Source organism: Halictus rubicundus, chromosome 7, assembly GCF_050948215.1.
Source record: "Halictus rubicundus isolate RS-2024b chromosome 7, iyHalRubi1_principal, whole genome shotgun sequence".
NCBI lineage: Eukaryota > Metazoa > Arthropoda > Insecta > Hymenoptera > Halictidae > Halictus > Halictus rubicundus.
The window spans coordinates 14,897,242-14,921,176 of NC_135155.1; the positions used below are offsets into that span (position 1 = coordinate 14,897,242).

At 40.4% G+C, this 23,935-nt stretch overlaps 3 protein-coding genes across 9 annotated transcripts in view; 1 reads left to right on the forward strand and 2 right to left on the reverse strand.

Annotated features, from left to right (window-relative positions):
* Positions 1 to 363: 363 nt before the first annotated feature.
* On the reverse strand, positions 364 to 7,010 carry LOC143355700 (CD151 antigen). Its single transcript, XM_076790760.1, has 6 exons — positions 6,699 to 7,010; positions 5,604 to 5,822; positions 3,614 to 3,796; positions 2,506 to 2,718; positions 1,023 to 1,230; positions 364 to 487 (listed from the first exon to the last, which is right to left on the reverse strand). Exons 1-6 carry the CDS (start codon positions 6,759 to 6,761, stop codon positions 429 to 431), a joined length of 945 nt encoding a protein of 314 aa, XP_076646875.1. The 5' UTR covers positions 6,762 to 7,010; the 3' UTR covers positions 364 to 428.
* Positions 7,011 to 8,966: 1,956 nt separating this feature from the next.
* Positions 8,967 to 13,468, reverse strand: Elp4 (Elongator complex protein 4). Of its 6 annotated transcripts, XM_076791235.1 has the most exons (6): positions 10,886 to 11,170; positions 10,502 to 10,752; positions 10,215 to 10,382; positions 9,498 to 10,117; positions 9,211 to 9,423; positions 8,967 to 9,142 (listed from the first exon to the last, which is right to left on the reverse strand). In XM_076791235.1, the coding sequence occupies exons 3-6, from the start codon at positions 10,366 to 10,368 to the stop codon at positions 9,032 to 9,034; spliced, it is 1,098 nt and encodes a 365-aa protein (XP_076647350.1). In that variant the 5' UTR covers positions 10,369 to 10,382; positions 10,502 to 10,752; positions 10,886 to 11,170; the 3' UTR covers positions 8,967 to 9,031. The 6 variants fall into 6 exon arrangements, with proteins under 6 accessions (XP_076647350.1, XP_076647347.1, XP_076647353.1 ...); XM_076791232.1 differs by lacking the exons at positions 10,502 to 10,752; positions 10,886 to 11,170 and adding an exon at positions 13,222 to 13,468; XM_076791238.1 differs by lacking the exon at positions 10,502 to 10,752 and having other exon boundaries at positions 10,784 to 11,170.
* Positions 13,469 to 15,010: 1,542 nt separating this feature from the next.
* Positions 15,011 to 23,935, forward strand: part of Mam (neurogenic protein mastermind) — a 327,599-nt gene continuing 318,674 nt past the window's right edge. For both annotated transcript variants that reach the window (XM_076790739.1, XM_076790740.1), the window contains exon 1: positions 15,011 to 16,547. In XM_076790739.1, the coding sequence (XP_076646854.1) occupies positions 16,059 to 16,547 (489 nt within the window). In that variant the 5' untranslated portion in view covers positions 15,011 to 16,058. The remainder of the gene's footprint in view (positions 16,548 to 23,935) is intronic.

Below are 23,935 nucleotides of genomic sequence, written 5' to 3' on the forward strand. Positions count from 1 at the left end.
TGGTTCTTTTCTGGTTCAGAGATTGAGGATTCGAACTGAGACTGTGGAGCTGTGGATCTTCTTAGTGTACCCATGTTGTGAGCGATTGAAGCTTGATAGTGTTTGATTGGAATGCTCCTGACTGTTCCGTTGTTTGAAGGTTTGTTTTTAGTTAGGGTCTTTCTGTCGTCGATCGGTTTGCTGGTGTCGTTACTGTTCTTCGAGCAGTTTCGGTGGAAAGGGTGATTGGGGACGTCAATTGCTCGTTCTTCGTATAGTTGGTCGCTTCGTAAGATGTCGTCGTAGAATTTCGATGGATTCTTCCAGTCTTCGATGACGCTACGGTTGAAGCGGGAGACGTCGTTTAGTCTGGGTAGATTGGTGATGGCTTTTGAGTCTGCGGTCTTGATCTCGATTGGCGATTTACCCTCACTGCCCTCTAGCCACCTTCAAGACTTGGCGCCGAACGTTGTGCCTGTTGCGTGCATGCGATTCTCGATCCCCATGCCTGCGAATGATTTGAGAATCGTCAGTAATTTGTGAGAGGATTATGTGGTAGACGTTGGAGAAAATTCGTGTGTATTCATCATTCGACGCCGTTAAACTTGAATAGAGTTTTTGGCATTGTTAACGTAAACACACAAATTCTCATTTCTCATTGCCCACTCATTCGCGTCGGTTGCATGATTGTATGAATGTCTTATTGAATGATGTCTTTCTGTCAAGCTGTCATCTTTTTTGCATCATCTTTTTAGCCTGGACCAGAACCTGTATCATCTTACCTGCATCAATAGCAGCGGATTCCAAATAATGCCAAAGTGAATGCTACTTCTATGTTAAAAGAGGCTCTTCTATGTAGGCTCTGATCCAGCCTAAAATATGATGCAGGTTTTAATACAGGCTAAAAAGATGATGCAGGTTCTGGTCCAAGCTAAAAAGTTGATGCAGGTTCTGTTCCAGGCTAAAAAGATGATGCAGGTGACATGTAACAAAAAGAAAAAGAAAAAGAATGAATAATAATTAAGAAAAGGAAGAACGCTTACCAAAATCATGATCGCTTTCGCTGAAGGGGCTCAAAGTTTGCGTGGACGTAAACGTCGATGCTCGGGACTTGGCTCGCTTATGTCCTCGCGAGCATGCCAAAAATGTGCTCAAAAGCGCGGCCACTTCCACGAAAATCACTGCCAATCCGACTGTGAGCAGTATCAGTGCTTGATCCTGTGTCCATTTCTCGAGCATCTCCAAACAGCCCTAAAAAAAATGTATTATTCAATTCTAAAGAAGACTTAACGTAACTTTATTTTCTGTTTTACAATTTTATACTCCTTGCATTTGAGATTTATCAATTCTGCACCAAAAAATTACTACAACCTACCCCCCAAAAAATATATATATTGTCTTCAAGGTCTCTTCAAGGTCATAGTAGGTCGTTCAACTTATCTTGATCCCGATTACCACATCGCGTTATAAAAAATGCATGTTAATATGCAAAAAAATGCGATGACCTTGAAAAATCCGTTAAAATTACCTCCACAGGATTTCTTTCTATCACCATCAGATGCACACTAAATAATTTAGGTGCTCGAGTTAAAATTAACCATTGTTATTAACCAAAATTAGTCCATGAATCTTTCCAGAAAGAATTCCCAAAAATCACATAATGTTGATTTAATTGGACTCGATCCTTTTTGCGACATTAGTTCCGTTAATCAAGCAATTTCGGAGATCGGGTGGCACACAAGCGCGGCACCGTATTCAATTTTCCCCGGTCGAAGTGTATTCAATTATAGATTAAAACTGATCGTTCCATATAACGCGGCGAAGCGTCACGGCGGACAATTCGCTTCGTGATAACGTCATCGCGCTCGCGAACAAAAGCGGCGGCACGCGATGACGTTTCAATCTACATTCGATTTCTGCGTGGACGCGTGAAATTTCATACACGTCGAGCACAAAAGACGAGAAAACTTTCTCCTCACTGGCAATAGAAATGTGCGGGGCTAACTTTATCCACCCTCGCACCTCCTCCTATATATATATTTCCTCTTTTCTCCCCCTTTTTGTTGTCGGCGAATCGTTCTCATTCCCAGATGCGATACCGATTGAAACGATACACTCGACAAACTTTTGCGCAACCCGCATACGTTTCCCTTAGGCGGTGACATTTACATGCGGGTCATTATCGAACGTGCCACGAAAAGTGTATCGACGATCGCGTTTCCTCGTTCCTGTCTACTCGACCGCCACTGAAATCGCTATAACCTCGCCGAATTCGCGCGCGAACTATGCTGTTCAAGCGCTTGCCTTCGAAATTCCGAACTGTGACGATTTCTAGAATTTTACATATCTTTAATTCGTTTTTCTTGACTGTACTGGATGGTCGATCGATCTCCATACAAGTTTCGCGAATAAAGCTCGATCATGTTCCCACGAAAATCCCCGATGGGCAAGATTGGTGGTCAGCTGTTCCAGGATGTCTGATGTTTTTTTTTTTAAGTTTAATCATTTCCTTATTAAAATACGTACAGCGGTGTGCCGGGCGTGTTGATGTTCGGCGGGGTTCAAAGCCTGGCAGAGAGTAAGATTGGCAGGTTCGGGGTTGAGGAAGGAGTCCGTCTCGTTGGCGTTGTTCAGGGTGCAGCAACTGAGAGGCACCACTAATTCTCTTCGTCCCACTTCCTGCAGCCGCCACCAGGAGGTGCCGTAATTGCTGCTTCCGTTTATGCCGCAGCAAGCGAACTGAAAAGGTCGTCGCAATTCATAGTGTTCGATGTCGGAGGGGTGTGCGGAATGTAATTTCTTTCCACGACACATTAAATCGTGAACAGGACCGTTTCGGGAAAACGCGGGCACTCCCTCGATCGCCTGTTAATGCCTCTTTCGTTCGGTCAGCAAACTGTCCACTTCCGGTTTCATACTTGTGCACCGTCGATTCGAAATTTCAAATCGAGAATTTTTCATAACAAACACGAATAAATGGGACTTAACCCCTTGCTACTTTATTGTACAGAATTTCATACAAAAAAGAAACAGGAAGTTTATATTTATTGCAGGCCTACGTTTTCTGCAAGGGCTACACGTATATCGACTACAACAAAATTTATTATACTCGATATTGTAGCGCGGGGCGTTGAAGGAGTACGAAGATTAAAAGAATTTAATCTCTAACTTATTAATCCATCGCGCTCGACGGTCTCCTCTGAGGCACCACTAAAAATGACTATGCTATAACTCAAAACGTAGCATAATTTAAGATTAACATAGTCCTTTAATATTCTATCAATTCGAAAGACTTGAAGGCACTGAATTCAAAGCTTGAGCGCGTCCACAAACTTCTAATCGCAAAATATCTAATTATGTAATATGCGATCCGGACGTCATCCCCAGCCATAAGGCGAGGATTAAGTCTAATAAATAAATAATGCATAATCTGATAAAGAGAGCGAAAAATGTAGGCGAATGCTTCCCAGATAAAGCAATTTTTAATTACAGAGACATGAATATGAATAGAAAATTGATGCGATACGTCTTCGTCGTATTATCGTGCAATCTGACGAACAACTGGTCCACGAAGCTAGCAAAAATTGATCTTCATGCTGCTTACTATGTTACATCGATGTAACTCAAAACCTACCGTAGTCTGAGCGAGGTCGAGGGCTGCAGTGAATTGTTCTCGGCCAGGAACTGCATAGCTGCGCTGCAAGGCTCGTATCAATCGTGCTGGTCTCACGTCGATGCCCAGAACGTACGGCCAAAAGACGACCAGAACGCATACGGTGCATTCGCCGATCACCAAAAGAACTATTATAATCAGATACTGGAAACACCAGAACAGAAACATCAAATTATATCTTGCAACAAGAAAACAAAACTCCATTCAAACTTTTTGTGAGACGGAAAAATCTAACGCACGCTTGTCAGCAGACTGTGGATTTTCATGCAAAATAAAAATAGTCCGACGTCGATTCTAGAAAACAGAAGTTAAAATGAAGTTCAGTAAAAATGTATTTCTTCGTTTAACAACTTTGATAAATGGAAAATAGTGCAAGAATACTTTTAAATTCTTCATTTATTTTTCCCGCAAATGCAATTACTGGACTGCGTCTTTATGCAAAATAAAAATTGTCTGGATCGATTCTAGGAAACAGAAGCTACATAAAAATGTATTTCCTCGTTTAACATCTTTGATAAATGGAAAATAGTGCAACAATACTCTTAAATTCTTCATTTATTTTTCCCGCAAATGCAATTACTGGACTGCGTCTTTATGCAAAATAAAAATTGTCTGGATCGATTCTAGGGAACAGAAGCTACATAAAAATGTATTTCTTCGTTTAACAACTTTGATGAATGGAAAATAGTGGAACAACATTCTTAAATTTTTCATTTATTTTTCCCGTAAATGCATAAAATCCACGGTCTACTTATCAGTAATTACTGGACTGCGTCTTTGTGCAAACTAAAAATTGTCTGCATCGATCCCAGAAAACAGAAGTTACGTAAAAATGTGTCTCTTCGTTTAATAACTTTAAAAAAACGTATTTCTTAAATTTCCACCGAAGCTCCAGATGAAAATATAAGCCGAAGTCCTCAATATGAAAATGAAAACATTACCGTCGTTAAAGAAGAGCACACGCAAGCGAAATACGCCGCGAGAGATCGCATGTTCGACAGAGTGTACAGTTACAGTTTTTCCCATATTTTTAAAGAAGTGGTCTCTCGGTGAAATGGCCATTTGCAATTTGATTCTACGCGGAGAGCAGGTACGCGCGCGATGAAACTCGTTCAGGAGCGGTGCACGCGTTTATTCCTTTAATAAGCGACCGGTGAATAATTACTGTTTTTAAATGATACACGGGCTCGCCCTCCTTCCGTAGGCACGCGTGCCTGGATTTATGGAGATCCGTTTCCGGGCAAGCGACGCGTGACCATGCTACACCGGGAAATCTGGTTTTACTTGGCTCTGCCGAGCAAACTCATCGTCAGGGTTCGTCGAAGAACCTAGCGCATCGGGAAGACCTTGGTTCGCGGCGATTAAAACCAAGGGCTCCCTATAGAAGCTTCTAAAACTCGCAGACAACGTTCCGCAATGTCCACTTTATATTACACTCGACCCTCTTAGAACACGGTACTCTGGAAATGCGGTTTCGATATTACACGCTGCGATCATTTTGGCAACACCCTTGCATTAGGCTGGAACGAAAGATCGTAGCGTTCTTCGATTAAAATTAAAGTTGAGATGTTCGTAGGTATATTCAATAACATGATAAGTTTCAAAAATGGCAGAAAGTAATAGAGCCGACAGAAAAATATTTCAATTATATCTTTGAATTTTAATTTAAAGTTCGTGGACTTGATTCGTAGCATCTAGAACCAAGAAAATTCGGAAAAATGCGTTTAGAGATGTTAATTGGAGATAACGTGACGTTGAAGTGACCAATTGACCCTTAACATTAAAATCGAATACGAAATCAACGTAATGATCAAAAAATAATTGTCAGTGTAAATTAAGTAACAATGATGGTTAAATAGTGGAAGAAGATGGAGAGAGTTCTGAATTCGTCAGATAATGAGAGCTAAATGAGACTGTTAGGTCATAATATTTTAATCAGGGGGTGTCTCACAGAAACGGTAACGCATCGATTGTAGAGACAAGTTGCCCAGCATCCGAGCAGCCCCGTGAGCGTGATTAAAAATCCCAGTCCGACGACTGCGAAGGCCAAATAATAGAAAAGTGGTTGCTCGGGTTGGATGTCGCCTGGTCCCAATAAACGTGACAGCAGAATTCGCTCGTCGTCGGCTAATAACAGTGCTCCCAATGTCATTAACGCGAACCCCGACATCTGCAAGTCGAGAAAGTCATTTTCATTACTGCCAGCATCGCGTCATCTCAAGCAATGTATTCTAAACTTGAAAGAAATTAGCGATCTCTTCAAAACTGCTACGTTTTTAAGGTATTTTTCGAACATTTGTGAACGAATATCAGCATACTCACAATATTAATCTCCATTTTATCAATTAAATTCTACTTCTATAGCCCTCGGGGGAACTTTCAATTAATATTTTCAATATTCGTTTTCGAAATCAATTTTAAATCTTTAAATGGCTGTACCAATACACGTCGAATAATTAATTGTTACTAGACTGCAGATTTTTATGCAAATTATGATTTTCAATTATTATTTTGTAGACACAGCAAAAAGAAAACAATTTATTTACTCAACAACGATATTCTTTATCACAAGGATCGGGTAAAAGTGCTATTAATGTTTGTTGCTTCGAATGTTTTCTAGTGCATATTTAAAAATTTCTAAATTTCATGAGTGTATAAAAATCCACAATAAATTCAGCATAAATTCTGACTCCATTTGGCTACTTAAAATAACAAACCAAATGTAATCAATTCAATCCTACATTAATATTAGTTCTAATCAGACTGTAGATTTTTAAGCAAGATAAAAATAGTCCGCATTAATTTCAAGATACTCGAGCCTTATGGTTTCTACTGTTTTGCGTAAGCCTCTATCTCAAAAGCACACAAATAAAATTATTCCACTTAAGGGTTGAACTCATTTTTATCATGCAAGCACAAAATCCTCCGTTTAATTGCAATAACAGTGGTCCACTTAAGGATTAAAATCATCTCAAAATTTCAATAAAATATAAAACAATTTCAATCGATGACTGAACGTTTCCGAACAGTTTCAACTGTAACTTACCAAAAAGACGACATTGGCGCAGCAAACGAAGATCCGCGAGACCGCGAAGCTTTTCGATTCCATTTTCCCCGACTTAAAAAATGCCCATCGAGCTTTTCCTTGATCCTTCCTCAACACCGGTGACAAATCGTCACGTTAATCCCTCGCGATGACACTCCATGAATCGTCGCGTAGAACGTTTACCTCCGGTCCGTTGGATTCTCGGCGCGATTTTCTCGAATCGTGTGAGGGAATAGATCGCGGGCAAACAATTTTCGGCTGTCGTCTCTCGAATTTCGAAGCGTACGTGCTCGCGTGAACCGGGGAACTAAAAACCTGACGCGTGATACATGGTGCCTGTACTCGTACGAATACGAGCATCTGTAGGTGCGCTTGCGTTGCGAGTTGCGAGCCCTCATGCGCGACCGACCGGATGGAACCGGAAGGAAATAGAAAGGCACCGAACAAAAAAATGGAGGGGCTGAAAATGTCCATATGCGCACACTTACGCGATTGTTACAGATACGTGACGGGTTTGTCGAATTTCGCGTGGGGGGAGCTCTCTGTGGACGTGTTTGGTGGCGACCGTCACGGGCCAATACAGTTCAACCCCTTTTCTAGTCGCCGAACGAATAAAATGATACTTATCTGCTGTGCCGGGTCCTGGGAACGAGATATGTTCATATTTACAGGTGGTTGGTAATGAGGAAGCAGTAGAATTATAATTGTTGCTGTAAATGTAGGCGTTGTGGTCTTAGAAATACACATTTTTGAATATTTAGAGATGTAATTTTCCTCTTCTACAACCATCTTGAAGTTTTCAATTTCAACCGAATTTTTCACATTTACAAGTGAAAAACACTGCCACTTATTTTCACATTTATCCAAATTCTCAAATTTTTAAATATTAAAATTTTAAACCTTCCCAATTTTCAAATTTTTAAATATTCGGATTTTAAACCTTTGAAATTTTTAATTTCATCTGATTTTTTGAAATATTCAATTCCAACTGATGTTAAAATTTTCCAATTTTCAAGTTCAACTAGAAATAAAAACACATAAAATGATGTTCACCATAGAGTCTTGCAAACATTGATTGATATATAAAAATGATCAGCCCCAAAGTACCAAAATTGTCGTTTAACTGCTCACTCTCTGGTGGTTATATTAAACGAATGTTACATTATGAACAGCAGAGGGACTAACGAGCTTACAAGAAGTATCTTCACAAATATATTTAAATGAATTGATGGAACTGTGAATGGTCCTAAGTGTAATCAACTGTGTAGTTGCAAACAACGTCTGTCTATAGAAATAAGGGATGAAGACTATTTCTCCAACAGCATTGTATGATTTTAATATTTAAATCACCATCCGTCCTAAAAATGAACGAACTAAACAAGAAATATAATACCAAAGACGTGAACACAGTATACATATACATATAAACAGTTAAGATTCGAAGTATTTTTATTTTTGTGTTGTTTGTATTAGTTCACCGTACGCCAGTTTAAATCAGTTCTTGAAGATGGTCATATGGACCACGGTTTCGAGTTCGTTGTTTCTGAGTGGAAAAAAAAAAGAAACTGGCGTGACTAATTAATAACAGGGAGAGTTCGTTAGACTGTACCGCTTGTACTATCGGTACAGTTCTATTTATTACAAGCTACCGTGAGCTTCGGAATGTTTCTATACATCGACAGAGCCGTATCTACGGTAAAAATTGCAGAGCGGGTAAATGTGTTACGAGTATTATTGTGAGTGTTCACGGAGCCTATCTCCTCCTGTCTGCATTAATTCACGCGCCGCAGTATGCACTTCTGGGTAAAATAGCGCGAACAGTGCATGGACCTGCAACGCAAAACCAATTTTGCTATGATCAATAAGCTATTCTTATAGACTATGAAATCTAATTTTCAAGATAAAGTCAAATTTTCAACTTCGAGAATTTTTTCTTATTTAATCATGAGAGCTATTTGAATAATTCTTATCTAGAATTATTCTGTAGACTTCTCTAAATACAACGGTAAATGTTTTAATGATATAATAAATATTTAAACATGTTTAAAGAATGTTTCAAGAGAACGGGATGCCTCTAACTTTGAAATTTAGCTTTCCAATTTATTTAAAAAGTTCAGTTTGAGGAAAAATGTATCTCCAAATGTTAAAAATGATAATATTAAAATAATATTTGTAAAATAATCTGGCAAACGTGCTAGCAGTACTCTGGAAGGCACAGGAAGTGGTGAAACAATAAAAATTCGAAGTCGACGCACTTTAGATGTAATATGTATATAAAGATATTTATTAAATATTTTATACGCAAAAAGTATGTTTATGTACATCATTTTTTTTTAGAAATCCAACATGCTGTTACGGGACTGACTACCGCACCCTCCGTTGGGTTCAATATCATCTTGCTCCCTTTGTGCGGTGTCTCCCATTTCTGATGGTAAATGCAGGACCTAAACAATGGAATTAATAAGTACAGTTTACTATGTTGGTAGCAGAATATTTTTAACAATTCAGTTACCTTAATGTCGAATGATTTGCGGCACATCCTGAACACTAGATCTCGCGCTTCCGGATTGTGACTGGCTATTGTGTTCAAGGCAGGTAATTTCCTCAGGTGTAATAAACCATGAAAGTCCTTAAACAGAGGATTTCTTTCCGCCTTTGTACCCTCGAACGATTCGAATCTAATAGCGATATCCGATAAATGCTCGATTTGCTCTACAACGCCGCTCTAAAATAATCCTTTTAGTGAACAACCTCATGTTCTCAACCTTTTATTGAACAAACATCGAATGTTAGACTTACTGAATTATCTAAGCACTCTACAGGCACTGATACAACGCCAACCGCATAAGAATACCTTAAAAGTACTCTAAATAGATATAAAAATTTTAATAAATCCTGATTAGATTTCTCTTCTGTGTCGCTCGACCATAATTTTGATCCTAACGAATTAATCGCAATTCTAAGAACCTGCCTTTTCGCAGGCGTTTCCGAAATCGAGAATTGACCTTTTTGTATCGTGTCTTGAATGCACTGCAATAATTTCGAGTAGGAAGAGTTCTCGAAAGTGCTGTCTTTCGTGGGGCAGCTGTCGTCGTACCACTGTGTTACATCTGCTTTTTCGATTTTCTCAATATCTACTTTCTTAGCGAGGTCGTAATAGTGACCAAAGGATTGTCCACCACTTGGCGACGGGTCGACTACTTTCATATTCTGATACCTCCATGCGATTTTCATCTGTTCGTCTAAGTGATGCATTTGACTGCTCAATTTGGTATCGGTTATAACAGTTGGGACCTTTAATACCATTGGGAACGTTTTCGAATCCTTAGATGCTATTAACACTGGCTGCTCCGTGACCACACCTTCGGCCACTAAGTACATTGATATAATTCTACCATGAGTACCGTATTGATCTTCCTCTGGAAGTATGTTTTATATATTATTTGTTTCCTATATAGTAGGATGCTCATATTGTACAACAGTGTCTGTAATAGCTCTACGATGATCATCGCATACCAACAATAAACAGCGATCCGATAGGCAATCCACCTCCTATTAGATGATCAAGAGAAGGAATTCCAGTTGATATAAGTAGCTGCGAGTTCTTTATCGAAGGCTTTGTTCCTTGTATGAAAGGAAACCTACCATTCTTCAAAGCACTCAGATCCATGTTAAATATTTACCCTGAAACAAAGTACACAGCGATATAAACTAGTTCCAGCTTCACGTGTATGTAAATACACGTGTACACATGTAATAAACGAATCCGAATTTGAATCCGTGTAATATTAAACACATGGTACCCGTGTCTAACATCAATAGTCGAAAAGAGTCCAATCGGAAAACGAACGTGCCATGCAGAAAAATACACGTATTTCTATATCCGTGAACACGGAGAATAGAATGCATAATTACACGTGCGTTAAGAACATTTGGATACTTAATTCGCGAATACACCACCCACGGATTCCGTGTACACGTGTCCTTTCAGTACACGTCCAAAATCGTCGACTCGAATATAAACATTCTGCTTTGGAGCATTATTTGCTAAATACTTGGAAGAAAAAAGAAAGTATTCGATTTACTTGTGTATGAAAGTTATGTGTATACAAAACAGTAACAGGGAACAATATTATTTACACTGAACAAATCTACCGTAAAAAATCACTAAAAAAATCATTATTTACATTAAAGCTTCTTTCACGTGTCCCTACAATCAGGGATGACAGATGCAGGGATAACATGGCCGCTTCCGGACAACGTGACGTAGTAGTAGGGGGGAGAAACACTGGTATATTTGTTTGTGGGGAGATGGCGCTATTGTCGCAACGGTCGGTATCTTGTTGTATTATTTTCGACTTTTTAAGATGATTAAAAGACTCTTATTCAAACGCGAGAGAAAATATTGAATATGAAAGTCTATTTAGATTATTAAAGAGTCCATGGTAGCCTATGTTTTTATTTATTTAAGAAAAACCTTAGCCATCTGGAATAACTATCATAATCCGCCGCATGGTGCACACAAATCGCATCTATGTGACGTCACATAAACCCTACGGCAGGGTTTTTTCCTGGCATCGCTGAATAGAATTGATATTCGCTTTCAAGTTCTTATAGCGAAATAGGATATTGTTTTATATTAGTATAATTCTGTAAGGTAACCAAAGATTTGTCGACTGTATTTACACTTTCAGTTGCAATGAGCGTCTCAAAGATGGCAGTAATGACATGGTAAGGCAATCGACAGCTTTTTATAGTTTACAAGGCTTCTGCTAGAATGCACTATGCACTCGATCGCTGCATGCAGTCGCAATTTACTCGTTATCTAATAGACATTTCCTATATGTATATCTAGATCTCAGAATCCAGAGTGTTTAAAATGATTCTTTTTTAAACTTTGGCGGAGAAAATACAGAACAAAGTACTAATACTATTTTTCTTGAAGAATTAAATACCGAGGCAAAGGAAGAACATGTACTGGTCTTTAGTTATTTGAATAATCAGATTATTTGTAATTTTAAGGATTAGACACACAAGCCTGACATCGTTAACGTGGCCTCATTCGTCTCCAAAGGGCTAAAAGCGAAATCATGTATTTCGTATTATTGATTTTCTATTATTGTATAATCTCGTGTTAATAGTTTTTAAAAATATTTTTTAATTATTTTCCATCGCAATAGACCTTCAATGATCTTGAATCACCTTGACCCGTAGGTCACTGAATGCGTTTCAAAACGCCCTATTAGATAGTCCATAGAAAAATATATCTAATAATAAATTCGTTAGTAAACATTCATTTTCAAGTAATTTGTTTTTTGGAAGCCTGAAATAAGACAGATTTACCCTGGTCGGAATAAAAATTCTTCGATATCGACATTATAACAGTTCCCGAGTTCTGTTGCAAATACACAACGAAAAATGCGGTTGATAAAAACATTGCAACGCTAGGAAAAGCTGGGATAAATAATTCACCGTTCGTCTGCGGTACATATGTTAATTCCGAGAGTCTTGAAATATTAATTTCGAAAACTGCTCGACGCCAGACTACGGAAACGCGTCCTTCTGCTAGAGATCACGGGTGGGGCGGGTGAGGAGAATGAAATACGTGAGTTCGAGGGAGAAAAGGGGAGAGGTAGGGGAGGGGAGAGGGAAGGAGAAGGGTGAGGGGAGGGTAGCCGCGTGAGTAACCCGTCTCGTGCATGTTAGATTCGAAGCTCCGTAGCACGGGCAGTTGTGCAAAGGCAGAGTGCGGAGGTATCCGGCGAAACAGTGGAGAACCCCTCCCTGTTACTATCCCATCTTTCTCCCCTTCTGTTATGGCTCCGTCTTCCTTGCAGCTTCTCCCCCCATCGTTACCCCCACCGTCCGGGACACGTTCCCCCCTCTCTCTCTGTTCAGCACACTCGTGTCCGTTTATCGAACGTCTCGCTTCCTCCCACGGGTCTTTTCCTTTCTTTCCACCGGGAGCACGCTGCCCTCGCTCACAACTACCTGTTGTGACGTCCAACGCGCACTCGACGACGCACTCGGACAATCGAAAAGATTCAGCGCGCGATCCGTGCGCTGCCGTTTCGCTATTTACACCGGCGAAACAGAAATATCTCCTCTTTCTTTCTCTTCTACTCTTTAACGTCCCATTGACAACATCAGCTATTTTTGGCACCTATATCTTCGTCTCATATGACTAGACTGCGAATCATTAAAATATCTGTTTGAATAATTTTAATTAGTCGAGAGTAACGTAACGATATCATTGAATTCTTCTAATGTCGATTTGATCAATCTCAGGAGACTGTTCCGGTTTGAATATTTTTGCGGTCTGCCTACCGAAATGGTGAAAAAAAATTATTTCGGCAGCTACCCAGTATACACTCATCCTTCCTGATTCCTTCGTGAATTGCTGTCTCTAAGACTCCTATACATTTGAAGGATCGCCAGGGTCAGACTAATGGTTGGTTTTGGTTCCTGATTGCACTAGTAAAACGAATCCTTAGTTATGAGAAATACGTTTAGAGATACATACCGGGGGGCCTCTCTTTGCAAAACAAACTCGTGCGTCAATCCTTTATGTGCCCAATATACAGTGTGAATAACTGATATAGAATAATCGATAGTTATCGATAATTCACCGCCAGTTATTTGCAGGGGCCCGTGCAAGAAAGTCTTCCGTTGTCGAAGCGTGTGCCCGATCCATGAGCCAGTCCCGATATTAAACCGCGAAAGGCTTGTCGCACACTCCCACTACCTACCATCTCGTTTCCCCTCTCGCTTTGGCAACAACACTGACGACCGAGAACGAGGAAACAGTGAGCGAGAAAGAGAGAGATGGAGAGAAAGAGCGAGATGAAGAGTAAGAGAGAGGGGCTCTTATCCAGAAGTTTTAGTTGGGCTTTAGCGACCAAAGAGGGCATTCGAAACACATTTCAGGTCTTACGCTAGGGCAATATTGACTCTCGCGAAGTCCGAGACTGTGGTTTTGCATCGACCGTGGTATTGATAAATCGGAATGCCATTTTTCGGATATCATGGCCTAGGTTTGTTCTTCGGATTATTTATCGCAAGATAAACAGTTTGTTTTTGTTGTTTCTTTCATTCAGGGTGTCACGGTCTAGGTGGAAATTCGACGGTTATGCTTCCGTTGTTTACTCGAGCCCCTTTTGAAAAGGTTTGTTTGAAGTATACGGCAGGGATTTGTTAGGATTTTGGTGTAAGTAGAGGACAAATGTTTTGTACTTGGTCATTTTAATAATTAGCGTCTTGGACGAATTGTGTGTTTTGTATGCTCAGTAATTTTGATTATAGGAGTATGAATATGTGTAGATTAGTAGATGTAATCGGTATTACATACATGCGAAATGACGCATCCAATATGTCCGTTCCGTGAACTTTGTTCAAACAATCGTTGAAACAAACAGATGGAACAGATTGATTAGAACGTACCAGAATGTGGATCATAGAATATCATTGAGCAATTATAAATGCACAGTAGGTATTATACATCACTCGTAAATAGATCGTTAACCCTTTGCACTCGAAGCCATTTTAACTCCAAAACGAAACATTTTTTCCGACCTAGAATATTTCCCTTCTATATATATTTTTTCATGCTATACATACGAAAATGGTGCAACTTACTCGTACAGTACTGAAATGTTTAGTAATTTAATAATGCAAAAAATATTTTCAATAATGATACAGGAATTTTCAGTGGCGCCTTACAGTCGCCATTCGAGTGTTAAGGGTTAATAGTAATAATTCTGTAGGCTATTATACAAAATTACAATATTCTGTGTTAGTTGTAAGAAATAAAAATCACGTGAAAATATAGATCTTTCTTTCAACTATTTCACTAAGTTAAAAATTTTTCTTCTTTCTTCTGGTTTAAACTCCCTCCAAACATCATATCAACAATAACGTGTTATGTAATATTGTTTGGAAACTCCCGAAAATAGCAATATTTCCGTCACATTGGTTGAAACTCCGATACGTCCAAAAATAAACAAAACTTAACACTAGTTTTACGGGACCCGTCAAAATGACGGATTCTAATATTTTTAAATTGGGAATATTGAGATTGTAAAAATGCATCCATGAGCAATTATTGAACGAATTGATTTCTTTGGGTACATATTATTAAAAAAATTTTGATAGATACATTCATGTTATTTTTATAAAGTAATGTAAAATAGTCATTTTTAGTGCTCCGTAAGCCTAGTGTTAAACATTACCAAGGCATTGTACCGATAAACTTATAAAGAACACCGTCTGAGAAGAACTTGTTCCGCATCATTTGAACCTCCTTCTCCCCCCTTCGCGATTCAAACATGGCGCCACCGCGGCTGAGTCTCGGCGCTCGTCGGCAGAGGTCGCGTCGGCTCGGCCGGCCTCGGTGTGCGCGTAGTTTTCCAGGCCCTGAACTTAGTCGCGCGCGGTGAACGTTCCGTCGTACCGTCGAATCTTCGCGCGCGTCTCGTCGAGAGTGACAGTTCGAAAAACGTTTTCGCCTAAAGACGAGTAGGAGAGAGAGAGCCGGGTCTCGGCGAGCGATCACAGCGGGTCCTCCGGTTGTCAACGGAGGCGGTGGAGCGCGCGCGCACGCACGCACGCCGCGTGCATCGGTTATTGTATGGTGCGTGTGTTTCGTGTATAATAGCGGGACCGCGAAACAAGACGGCGGCAATCTCGCGCGAGGCGCGTTCGCGTGGAGGCCGAGAGAACTGGTCGGTGACTGGTCGCGTCCGTGCGACACGGACTTCACGGTGTACATACCGTACGGTCACGTGGCATCGTTGGGAATAAAACGGCGGTGAAGACAGGAGCCGTGTGTAATCTATCGGCGATACTCACGGGGCCCGATGTCAACAACCGCGCGTCCATGCGCGAGCGAGAAACCTCCGCGTGTCTTTCTACGAACGCGACATTGCTGATCCAACCGGTGAGAAGCGTGACGACAGAGACAGTGTTTACAATCTGTAAGGAGCTCGAGTCGGGGACGTACAGGATATTCACGTGGATACAGGGAACAAGTGCGCGTGTGTCTCTCTCTCTGTGTATAGGTATGTGACTGGCCGAACTGATCGACGACGCCGAGGTTGTTACGAAGAGAGTGGATCCGTTGGTTCGTGCGCAACGGTGAAGAGAATCGAGAGAGAGAGAGTGAGAGGTGGAGCGGGATATTCCAAATGCGTCTTGACCGGAAGTTGAGGATCGTCGCATTGGCAGGGTGGCAGAGGATGCTCGGCTCGAGGGCAGCGGCGGGAGACGAGGTCGCAGCAGTAGCAGCAGCAGCGCTTGTCAGGCGCTTCGGTAGCAGGGGTTCTCACTGAGCTGGCTTACCCTGCGGTGGATTTAGGGGGCTGTATGGAGGCCGGGGGGCTCCTGCCCCGCCAGCCCCCGCAAGGCCCCCCCGGCACAGCGCCTGGCCCGATCTCGGTTTGCGTGGGCCAGGCACCACCGAACAACGGCAACAACACCAACAACGTGGTGGTGAGCAACGTGATCGGCCAACAGGCCGGGATCCATGATCTGAACGCGACCGGACAGTTGAACGTAACCGGTCAACAGCTGCAGCTGCAGCAACAAATGGGTCAAGCACCTGGCATGGGTGAGGTGCTCACCCCCAAGAGACAGGCGGTCGTCGATCGTCTACGACGTAGGATCGAGAATTATCGTAGAAGACAGACCGATTGTATACCGCGATTCGATCAGAGCTTTAACGGACTGTGCGAGCAGAACATACAGGACACGCTGGTGTTGAAGCAACGATTCCTCGAGAGCAAGGCGAAACGACAGGCCAAGAAGACGGATAAGAAGCAGAACGACCCCGTCGGACTATCCAGCATTCACGTGGTGAGTCATTTCGATCTAGCGCTCTCCGACTCGGTCGGACTCCTTCGTCCGATTTCGTTTAGTTTGTTCGCTTGCTCGCTCGGCTCTGTTCGGGCTGTTCGTTCGTTCGCGCCGTTCCTGGCGTAGGTGCTGCCGCGCGACGGTCGTCAACCTTCTCGCTAAACTTTCCTTCTCCTCTCTCTCTCTCTCTCTCTCTCTCTCTCTCTCTCTCTCTCTCTCTCTCTCTCTCTCTCTCTCTCTCTCTACTTTCCTTTGCGTGTACTATTAGGTCGCCGGCGCCCGGTGGTCTAAAAAAGCGAAATTTAGTGACATTTTGCCAAAAAATCAACTGTCTCGTATTGACCTGCGTTCAATGCTTATTGCTTTCTAAATATCCGTTAACCTTGAAAATGAAAAAATTATTAAGCCTTTGCACTCGGCGCTATTTACATTCTAAAACTAAATTTTTCCTCCGTCTTGGAATATTTTCATTTTATTCGTACGAAACTGATTTCCACATATAATATTTAAATGTTTAATGATCTATTAAATACAAATTTTGTAATGTAACAAATATTTTGTAATATTTTTCGTAATTTCTTTGAAATAATGCCACAACAATTTCTGGTGGTGCTTCAGAGTCACCACTCGAGTGCAAAGGGTTAAAATTTAATAAATACCATTACTGTAACGAACAGTTCGAGTTGGAAGTTTTGAGGACAGCCTTTCTCACGGAAAAAATTGAACACTGACGATACTTTTTAATATTTTACTTCCAATTTGTTTGAAATGAAAGTTTTATCGTTAAGCTGTAAATTACTATTCATAATGTATCAAACATGTTACGCCAAATGCAATGTAGACAATTTTCAAAATTCTTAAGACTTCGCAAGGAATATCTTCTGTATCATACGAGGTCACAGAATTTTACAAAATGGAGTATTTTCAGCATACTTTCTTCTATATAATCGTGCAAGAATTATTTCCAATCTCGTCCAATGTCACAAGTTATTATTGTTTAAAGTCGCCCGCGTCCGAGCGGCTACGCGCATAGATCCTCGGACACCTCGGTATACTTTGTCCATTAGTTCAGTATATCTTCTAAGACAGAAGAGATCATGGAATTTTACAAAATGGAATATGTTCAGCACACTTTCTTCTATATAATCGTGCAAGAATTATTTCCAATCTAGTTCAATGTCTCAAGTTATTATTGTTTAAAGTCGCCCGCGCGCGTTCTTCGTCGTGACTCTGACGACTAAAAAACACTAAGCACTAAACCGAATTTGATTGAAAGAGCGATTTGTCAAAAATTTAGAGGAATAATATATTTACTAAGCTGAATGCGTTTCTAAAAGTTGTTAAATTTGGAAATATACTTAAAGAATAGTAAAAAAAGCTATTAAATAAACAAAAAGTATGGTACATTATGCACCATTAAAAAAGATTACTTGTTAATATTGTTTGCATCGTATTTCTGTCTTTGTGGTTCCGTTTTACTGCACTCGGAATGTCAATGTCCGACTTTGGTATTTTGTTTTTAATAGAGCGTTTGAGTAACAATCTGAAGCAGTAAATTGAATGTGGCTTTTACTCGCGTAAAAGCGTTGTTCCACGATTCGTCTAGTGTCGCGAGAACAACAAACGATGGCTATTCGAGTACGCAAGATAACGTCACAAGGAAAATTCGGTGGTCGTTATCAGCACGTGATGTCGCGTTCCGAGGCTTTGCAAATGGAGCTGCGATAGGTCTAAAGAGCCGTGGTATTTCATTACGCCCGCGCTTCGATTCGAAACCTGTGTGTAGTAAAGTCTTGACCCGGCAACTTGCCGAGCGCCGCTTACTCGGTGTACACGCCACGGCGTTAGATGTTCTCAATCGCGCGATCCCCGAGCCGTGTCGTTTCTGTTTCCGAATCGCCTTCTCCACTGGTCGACCTTCGAAAAACTTCGAATCAACCGTATTTCAGAGTACCCTCAGCATCTTCATTAATAACGCGCTCGAAACGATTCAATATTTCATGTACTCCTCTACAATATTTAAATCATTCAAATGATTTTAAAGTTGAAATATCTCTTAAATTATCCATTTTTCGACGTATACAGGTTAATACCTTTTTACAGGGAATGGCGACCTGCATCGAACAGTGCACAGAAAAATGTATGTTTCTTTTGAGAAAAATTAAGGTCACCTTGAAATCTCGGGAACTCTTTTACCTAAAAAAATACTGTTACCGCCATATTGTAGTGCTCTTTATACTGAAGAACTTTGGTTGATAAAACTTTTTCATATTTTCAAAAACGGTAGAGATAATTATGTGCTAATATGTACATCCTGTATAATAATTTCACGAATATTCCTGTATTTTAATCCACGGTGAATGGTGGTATTGCGTGGAACAGTTGAGCGTGAATTTGTTGTTGTCTCGCTTGCGTCTCAGTTCTAACAGGAACAGTCGAAAAGAATCCGATCGAAAAACAAAAACGCATCAGCTGCCGGGGCAGGAGCTGGTTTCATTCGATTTCAATCATTTGTAAATTAGTACGCAGGACATTGCATGAAAGTTTGTTGTTTCCTGGCGAGATAAATAAAAATAATCGTCTATTTAAGATCGTTGTGTATTTTATAAATGTTCGCGACACAATATAACCATGCTACGGACGTACATCTAGCTTATAATAGAAGAATGGAGCATAGATTTTTCTGTTCTCCAACTTGAACTGCCATATTCTTATTCGAGGCTATTCAAGCGAAAAGAACTATGTATACGCGAGACAACGGAAACCACCTATTTCTGTTACAATAGAGTACTCGCAATCACGAAACGTTCGTTGAGATTATTCAGCCAATATTCAAGCAAGTGAAATAGAACAACTATTAAATATCAAGCACAGGATAACAGAAGAGAATATTGTTTCTCTTCAAAGAATTATTCTTTGAATACACCTAGACTCGGCAGTGTTTGCAGATAGATTTGTTTAAAGTCTGTTTGGCATAAAAATAGAATGTTACCCGTATAAATATTATTGCTGCAAGTAACGTATTTGCAAGAGTAGCTGGAATCTCATGCGTGTAATAGTATAATAGATAAAGCCGAAATATTTTTCGTATCAGCAGCTTTTCTGAGATTTCTGTCCGAGATTGTCGCCGTATCGATGATTTTCTCTGCCTATCTTATCACGATTTTTAATTTCGCAGTTCCTTCTTGCGAGAAACCGGGGAATACATTCCGGCAGAGTACGTTCACATTTCCCGTATTTCTTCGCAGCAATACTGTTTATTTCTATAGTAGAAAGCATAAATTTTCGTATTTTCTTCTTTAAAAATGGATACCCAGTTTGCAAATCTGCAATTTACTGGAGAATCCTTTAGTAAAAAAAAATATTTCTAATATATTGCCATAACAATATTGACATAGTAAACTATGTCACTTTAGAGATTGATAGAAAAGAACATATTCTCTGAATGGTATATCACATTTTCGCTAGGTTAGAACAACGACGGCAATAGCTCCGAAAAGGACCGGTTTCAAGAATCGTGCGATTCATTCTTTTGAATCTAGATCACGTCTCTTGCACAGTGTCGCCGGATGAGGGGAGGGAGCAGGAATTGAGGGGAAAAGGTTACCCTCTCTCTACCAGTAGCAGACAGAGACGAGCGCGTCATGTGACCCCCCCCCCCCCCTTGGTAGAAGGGGAAATTGGAGTGGGGGAACAAGTCTTGATCTGGCGGCCCCGCGCTTGCATTCGAATTAAAACTTGCTCGGTGTACTTGAGATTTATTCTCCCCGAACGAATAAAAGAAAAAGGAGAGAAAAGAAACTGGAGCTCGTAGACCGAATTGGAAAGTAGAACGAGATTAAATTAATGGTACCCTGGAGAAATAATTGCGAGATTATTTCGTGTAATACACGCGAAAGATCCTCGCCGAATGTATCCGCCCTAATTTAGCAGCTATACACGAGCGAATCAGATATCCACGAAGGTGGAAAATGTTTCGTGCAAATCATTCTCCTCGTTCGTTTCCTGTAATTTATAATTAGTACTCACGCGACACTTTCTTAACCCCTGATCTTTCGTTCCTCTCGATCGACCTGCGAGGAGAGGAACATGGTCGCCTAGCTTCGAGACTTGTAAATAAGACAACAAACAAAAGAACGTCGTAAATATTAATACGAGCAGGGAAACAGTGCGCAATTAGCATTTTTCACGAATAAATAATGTTTCCGGGGGAGGGGGGCTGCAGGTGTGGAAATATGCATCGGTGTCGTCAGCGAATGCACCGGCTGAGAGCTCATTTGTTAATCCTTTGGGGAACGAATTAAAATTAATTTTTAGGGAATTTGGGTCCGAATGTGATTTTTTGGTTGCAACCTTTGCGGTGTCGTTTTTATTTAAAATTATGGAAACAGTATAGCTCGTCTGTGCATTACTCACAATAATTAGACTGTAGATCATTGTGCAAATTCGTTATTTTCTGAGTCAGTTAAAAGAACATTATACGATAAAATGAACACAATACTTTTTCGAAGAACTACAATTTTATATATAAAAAAGTTTTCGACCTCCCCCAATTTTTCTGCTATATCAAAATGGCTGCCACGTCCTTCTAATTCGTTTTATGTGAAATTTTCAGTGAATACTGTTCAAACATCACACAACAAGACGTACATATTGATTTTTCAGAGAACCATAATTTTACATGTAAAAAAATATGGTCGAACTTGCTCTATTTTTGAACCGTTGAAAAGTGTACACGTAACGCATAGAACGGAACTGTTGCCTTCCGGGGAATTATATGGAAAAATGGCGAGAATTTTCGCGATTGTTGTCGGTCTATAAGGACGTCGGTGTCGTCTCGGGTGGAAGATGAAACAGGTGGATGCGCATAGCGATCCGGGGCGGAGGTGGCACATCGCCGAGAGAGTCGTAGGCTCTGCCTACGCCGGGCTTACCTGTAGGCGTTCGTTCGATTCGAGACGTTCCATATTAACCTTGGATTTACGTCAATGCAGGGGCGTGCCACCGCCCCGGTGTGTATACGTGTAACGTCATTGTCACGAACTTCTACGCGATGCGTTTATGCCCGACCTTCGTGAAACGCTCGCTGACAACCTTTGCCGCAACAAAACGGGGTTGTGTACTCCCCCCTTTCATTTTTAGTCCCCTGATACACCCACGCGAATATTATTTATCCGTTCCGCTGGAACCTTCGGGGTAGCTGTGTATATTCCGCACTTGCGTTGCTCGAACACGAATTATTCTCACTCCCTTAGACCGATTTTTGAGCCGCCCACCCACACTCCGTCGCTAAAGTTTATAAATATTTCATCGATCGCGCTCGCCGTGCGCCAGCGGTTCCTCTCAATCTTTCAAACAACCATCAATTATTGCTTCTTCTCGGATTTTTCTGTGCTCGATGTGTCCTGAAAGGTCGAATATAATTAATGGTAATTAGTTCGTTGCGGATTTCGTGCATTGTTTTCAAAAATGGGTAGATCAAATGCGAAATAAAGGACATGTATAAGAAATTTTTGAATGAATAAAAAATAATTATTATTATTTATAATATATCTATCATTATAAATGTATAATATATTTTTATTTTCTAATATGTAAATGTATTTGAAGAATATAAAAATACTGTTGTATTATTAGTAAGAATATAAATAAACGTCTAGGCGGCAATTACCGTAGAAAATTTTTATTTCGTATAAAAATACACCAGTAATTACTAGATTGTGGATTTACTGTATTTCAACAATTCTGTCAATAGCGTTATCATTGGAATTTGGTATTGCATTTTAGAGACTCGTTGAAACAATTGCACTGTAGATTCCTCCTTTGTTACAGAATCAATCCACAAACTAGTTTCTATGATTGATATTCGAAGGGCTCGATAGATCAATTTTACAACGACTGGGAGGTTGTTAGAACAATCAGTGTCATATCATTGTTCATGATGGACGGTAATATCGGTAACGTCAAAATGATTGATTTAAATTTCGATTACAAGGTACACAATAATCCGTAACGCGGTATTGTCTCTATGAATCGGTAAACTCGCCACGTTTGCGTCCGTTATGCAAGCTGTGTGCGTTTGTGCAGTCACCGGGTGCATTTGCATTCGTTTCACTGGAAGTTCATACTCTGAACAGAAGGAAAGAAATTGGAAACGTGAATGAAGCGACAACAAACGTCGCGCATTTCTCTCTCTCACTCTCTCTTTCTTTCTCTCTCGAGTTGCATACTATTGCGTACTTACGGATGCACATTTGTCAAGTGCAACTGCTGTTTTTCCGCAATGGTAACGAATACATGCATGCGCGCACTAACGCCAGGCGAGATTGAACGCCTTTGATGTCGGCCGCTAACGAAAATCTCGGAAAATAAAGACGGTTTCTTTCCACTCGAAATGACTGACTTTAAGTATCACTTTAGTGTCACTTCCACTCAGGTGGATAAAGCGCTTAGGGCAATCTCTACTTAAAGCATCCGTCGCGTTCGATAAAGCTCTGCACTCCGCAAACACTTGAAATCAATCGAAATTGCAAAATTGCAGTGCGACGTATGGGAATTAATTGCGAGAAAACGATTCAAGCTAGAAGTCTGAAATTTTTCGCGTCTATTAATACATGTTTGAAGTAATGACACAAATTTTTGCAAAACATTTTAATAAAAATTGTGGGCGTTGTTAATAAATGTTTCGAGAGTGCCCACAGCTGCAAGGTTTTCTTATGCATTTACGAAGATTTCACTGCATTATTTGTGAATTATTTTCAAGGAAACTATTCGAATTCGTAACCTGAAATTTTACGTACGTATTAACACATGTTTGAAGTTATAGCATAAATTTTTCCGGCACATTTTAATAAAAATTGTACGTGTTATTATTAAAAATGTAAGCCATTACGTGAGAAGCCTATACCTTGGTACTGTTCTAATCATCCAAAACAAAGAAATGCAATCAAACAACACTTTTATTCGTCCGAAATGTAGCTCATGCTCAACCCAGAATTATGTTAATATACAATTTTTTCAGTAAAAATTTTTCAGTAAAATTAAATCAGAGAACTAATTCAGAGAAGACCCTTTAGATCGTTTAAATATTTATCGTCGATACGGATTCTCAGCACGTTCCTCCGAACATGCCGAAACAGTTTCGGTCACCTGTGACCTGTAAAATGAATGCAGAGTCCTCGCAGCAAGGATCTGTGCGATGCATCGTGCTAGCGTGGCTTTCTCGCCTCTCGATATAGCAGCGTGCCTGCAAAAATAATGCATTGATGCGCTATTTGCAGAGCCGATAAGCGATAAGTGTATCTGCGGTGCACGCGTCAGCCTGACGTCACACTCTGTCGATTATCCTTTCTTTATCCGTGTGGAAAATTAATTCCTTGCGGTGCTCG

Coding starts and splice junctions, on each gene's coding strand:
- LOC143355700 (XM_076790760.1), bottom strand. CDS start 6,761: ATGGAATCGAAAAGCTTCGCGGTCTCGCGGATCTTCGTTTGCTGCGCC. Junction 1,231..2,505: donor AACACGCCCGGCACACCGCT/GTACGTATTTTA, acceptor CATTTTTTTTAG/GGCTGTTTGGAGATGCTCGA. Junction 488..1,022: donor CGAAAGCGATCATGATTTTG/GTAAGCGTTCTT, acceptor AATCATTCGCAG/GCATGGGGATCGAGAATCGC.
- Elp4 (XM_076791232.1), bottom strand. CDS start 10,368: ATGGATCTGAGTGCTTTGAAGAATGGTAGGTTTCCTTTCATACAAGGA. Junction 10,118..10,214: donor CGGATCGCTGTTTATTGTTG/GTATGCGATGAT, acceptor ACATACTTCCAG/AGGAAGATCAATACGGTACT. Junction 9,424..9,497: donor TAGAGTGCTTAGATAATTCA/GTAAGTCTAACA, acceptor GGATTATTTTAG/AGCGGCGTTGTAGAGCAAAT.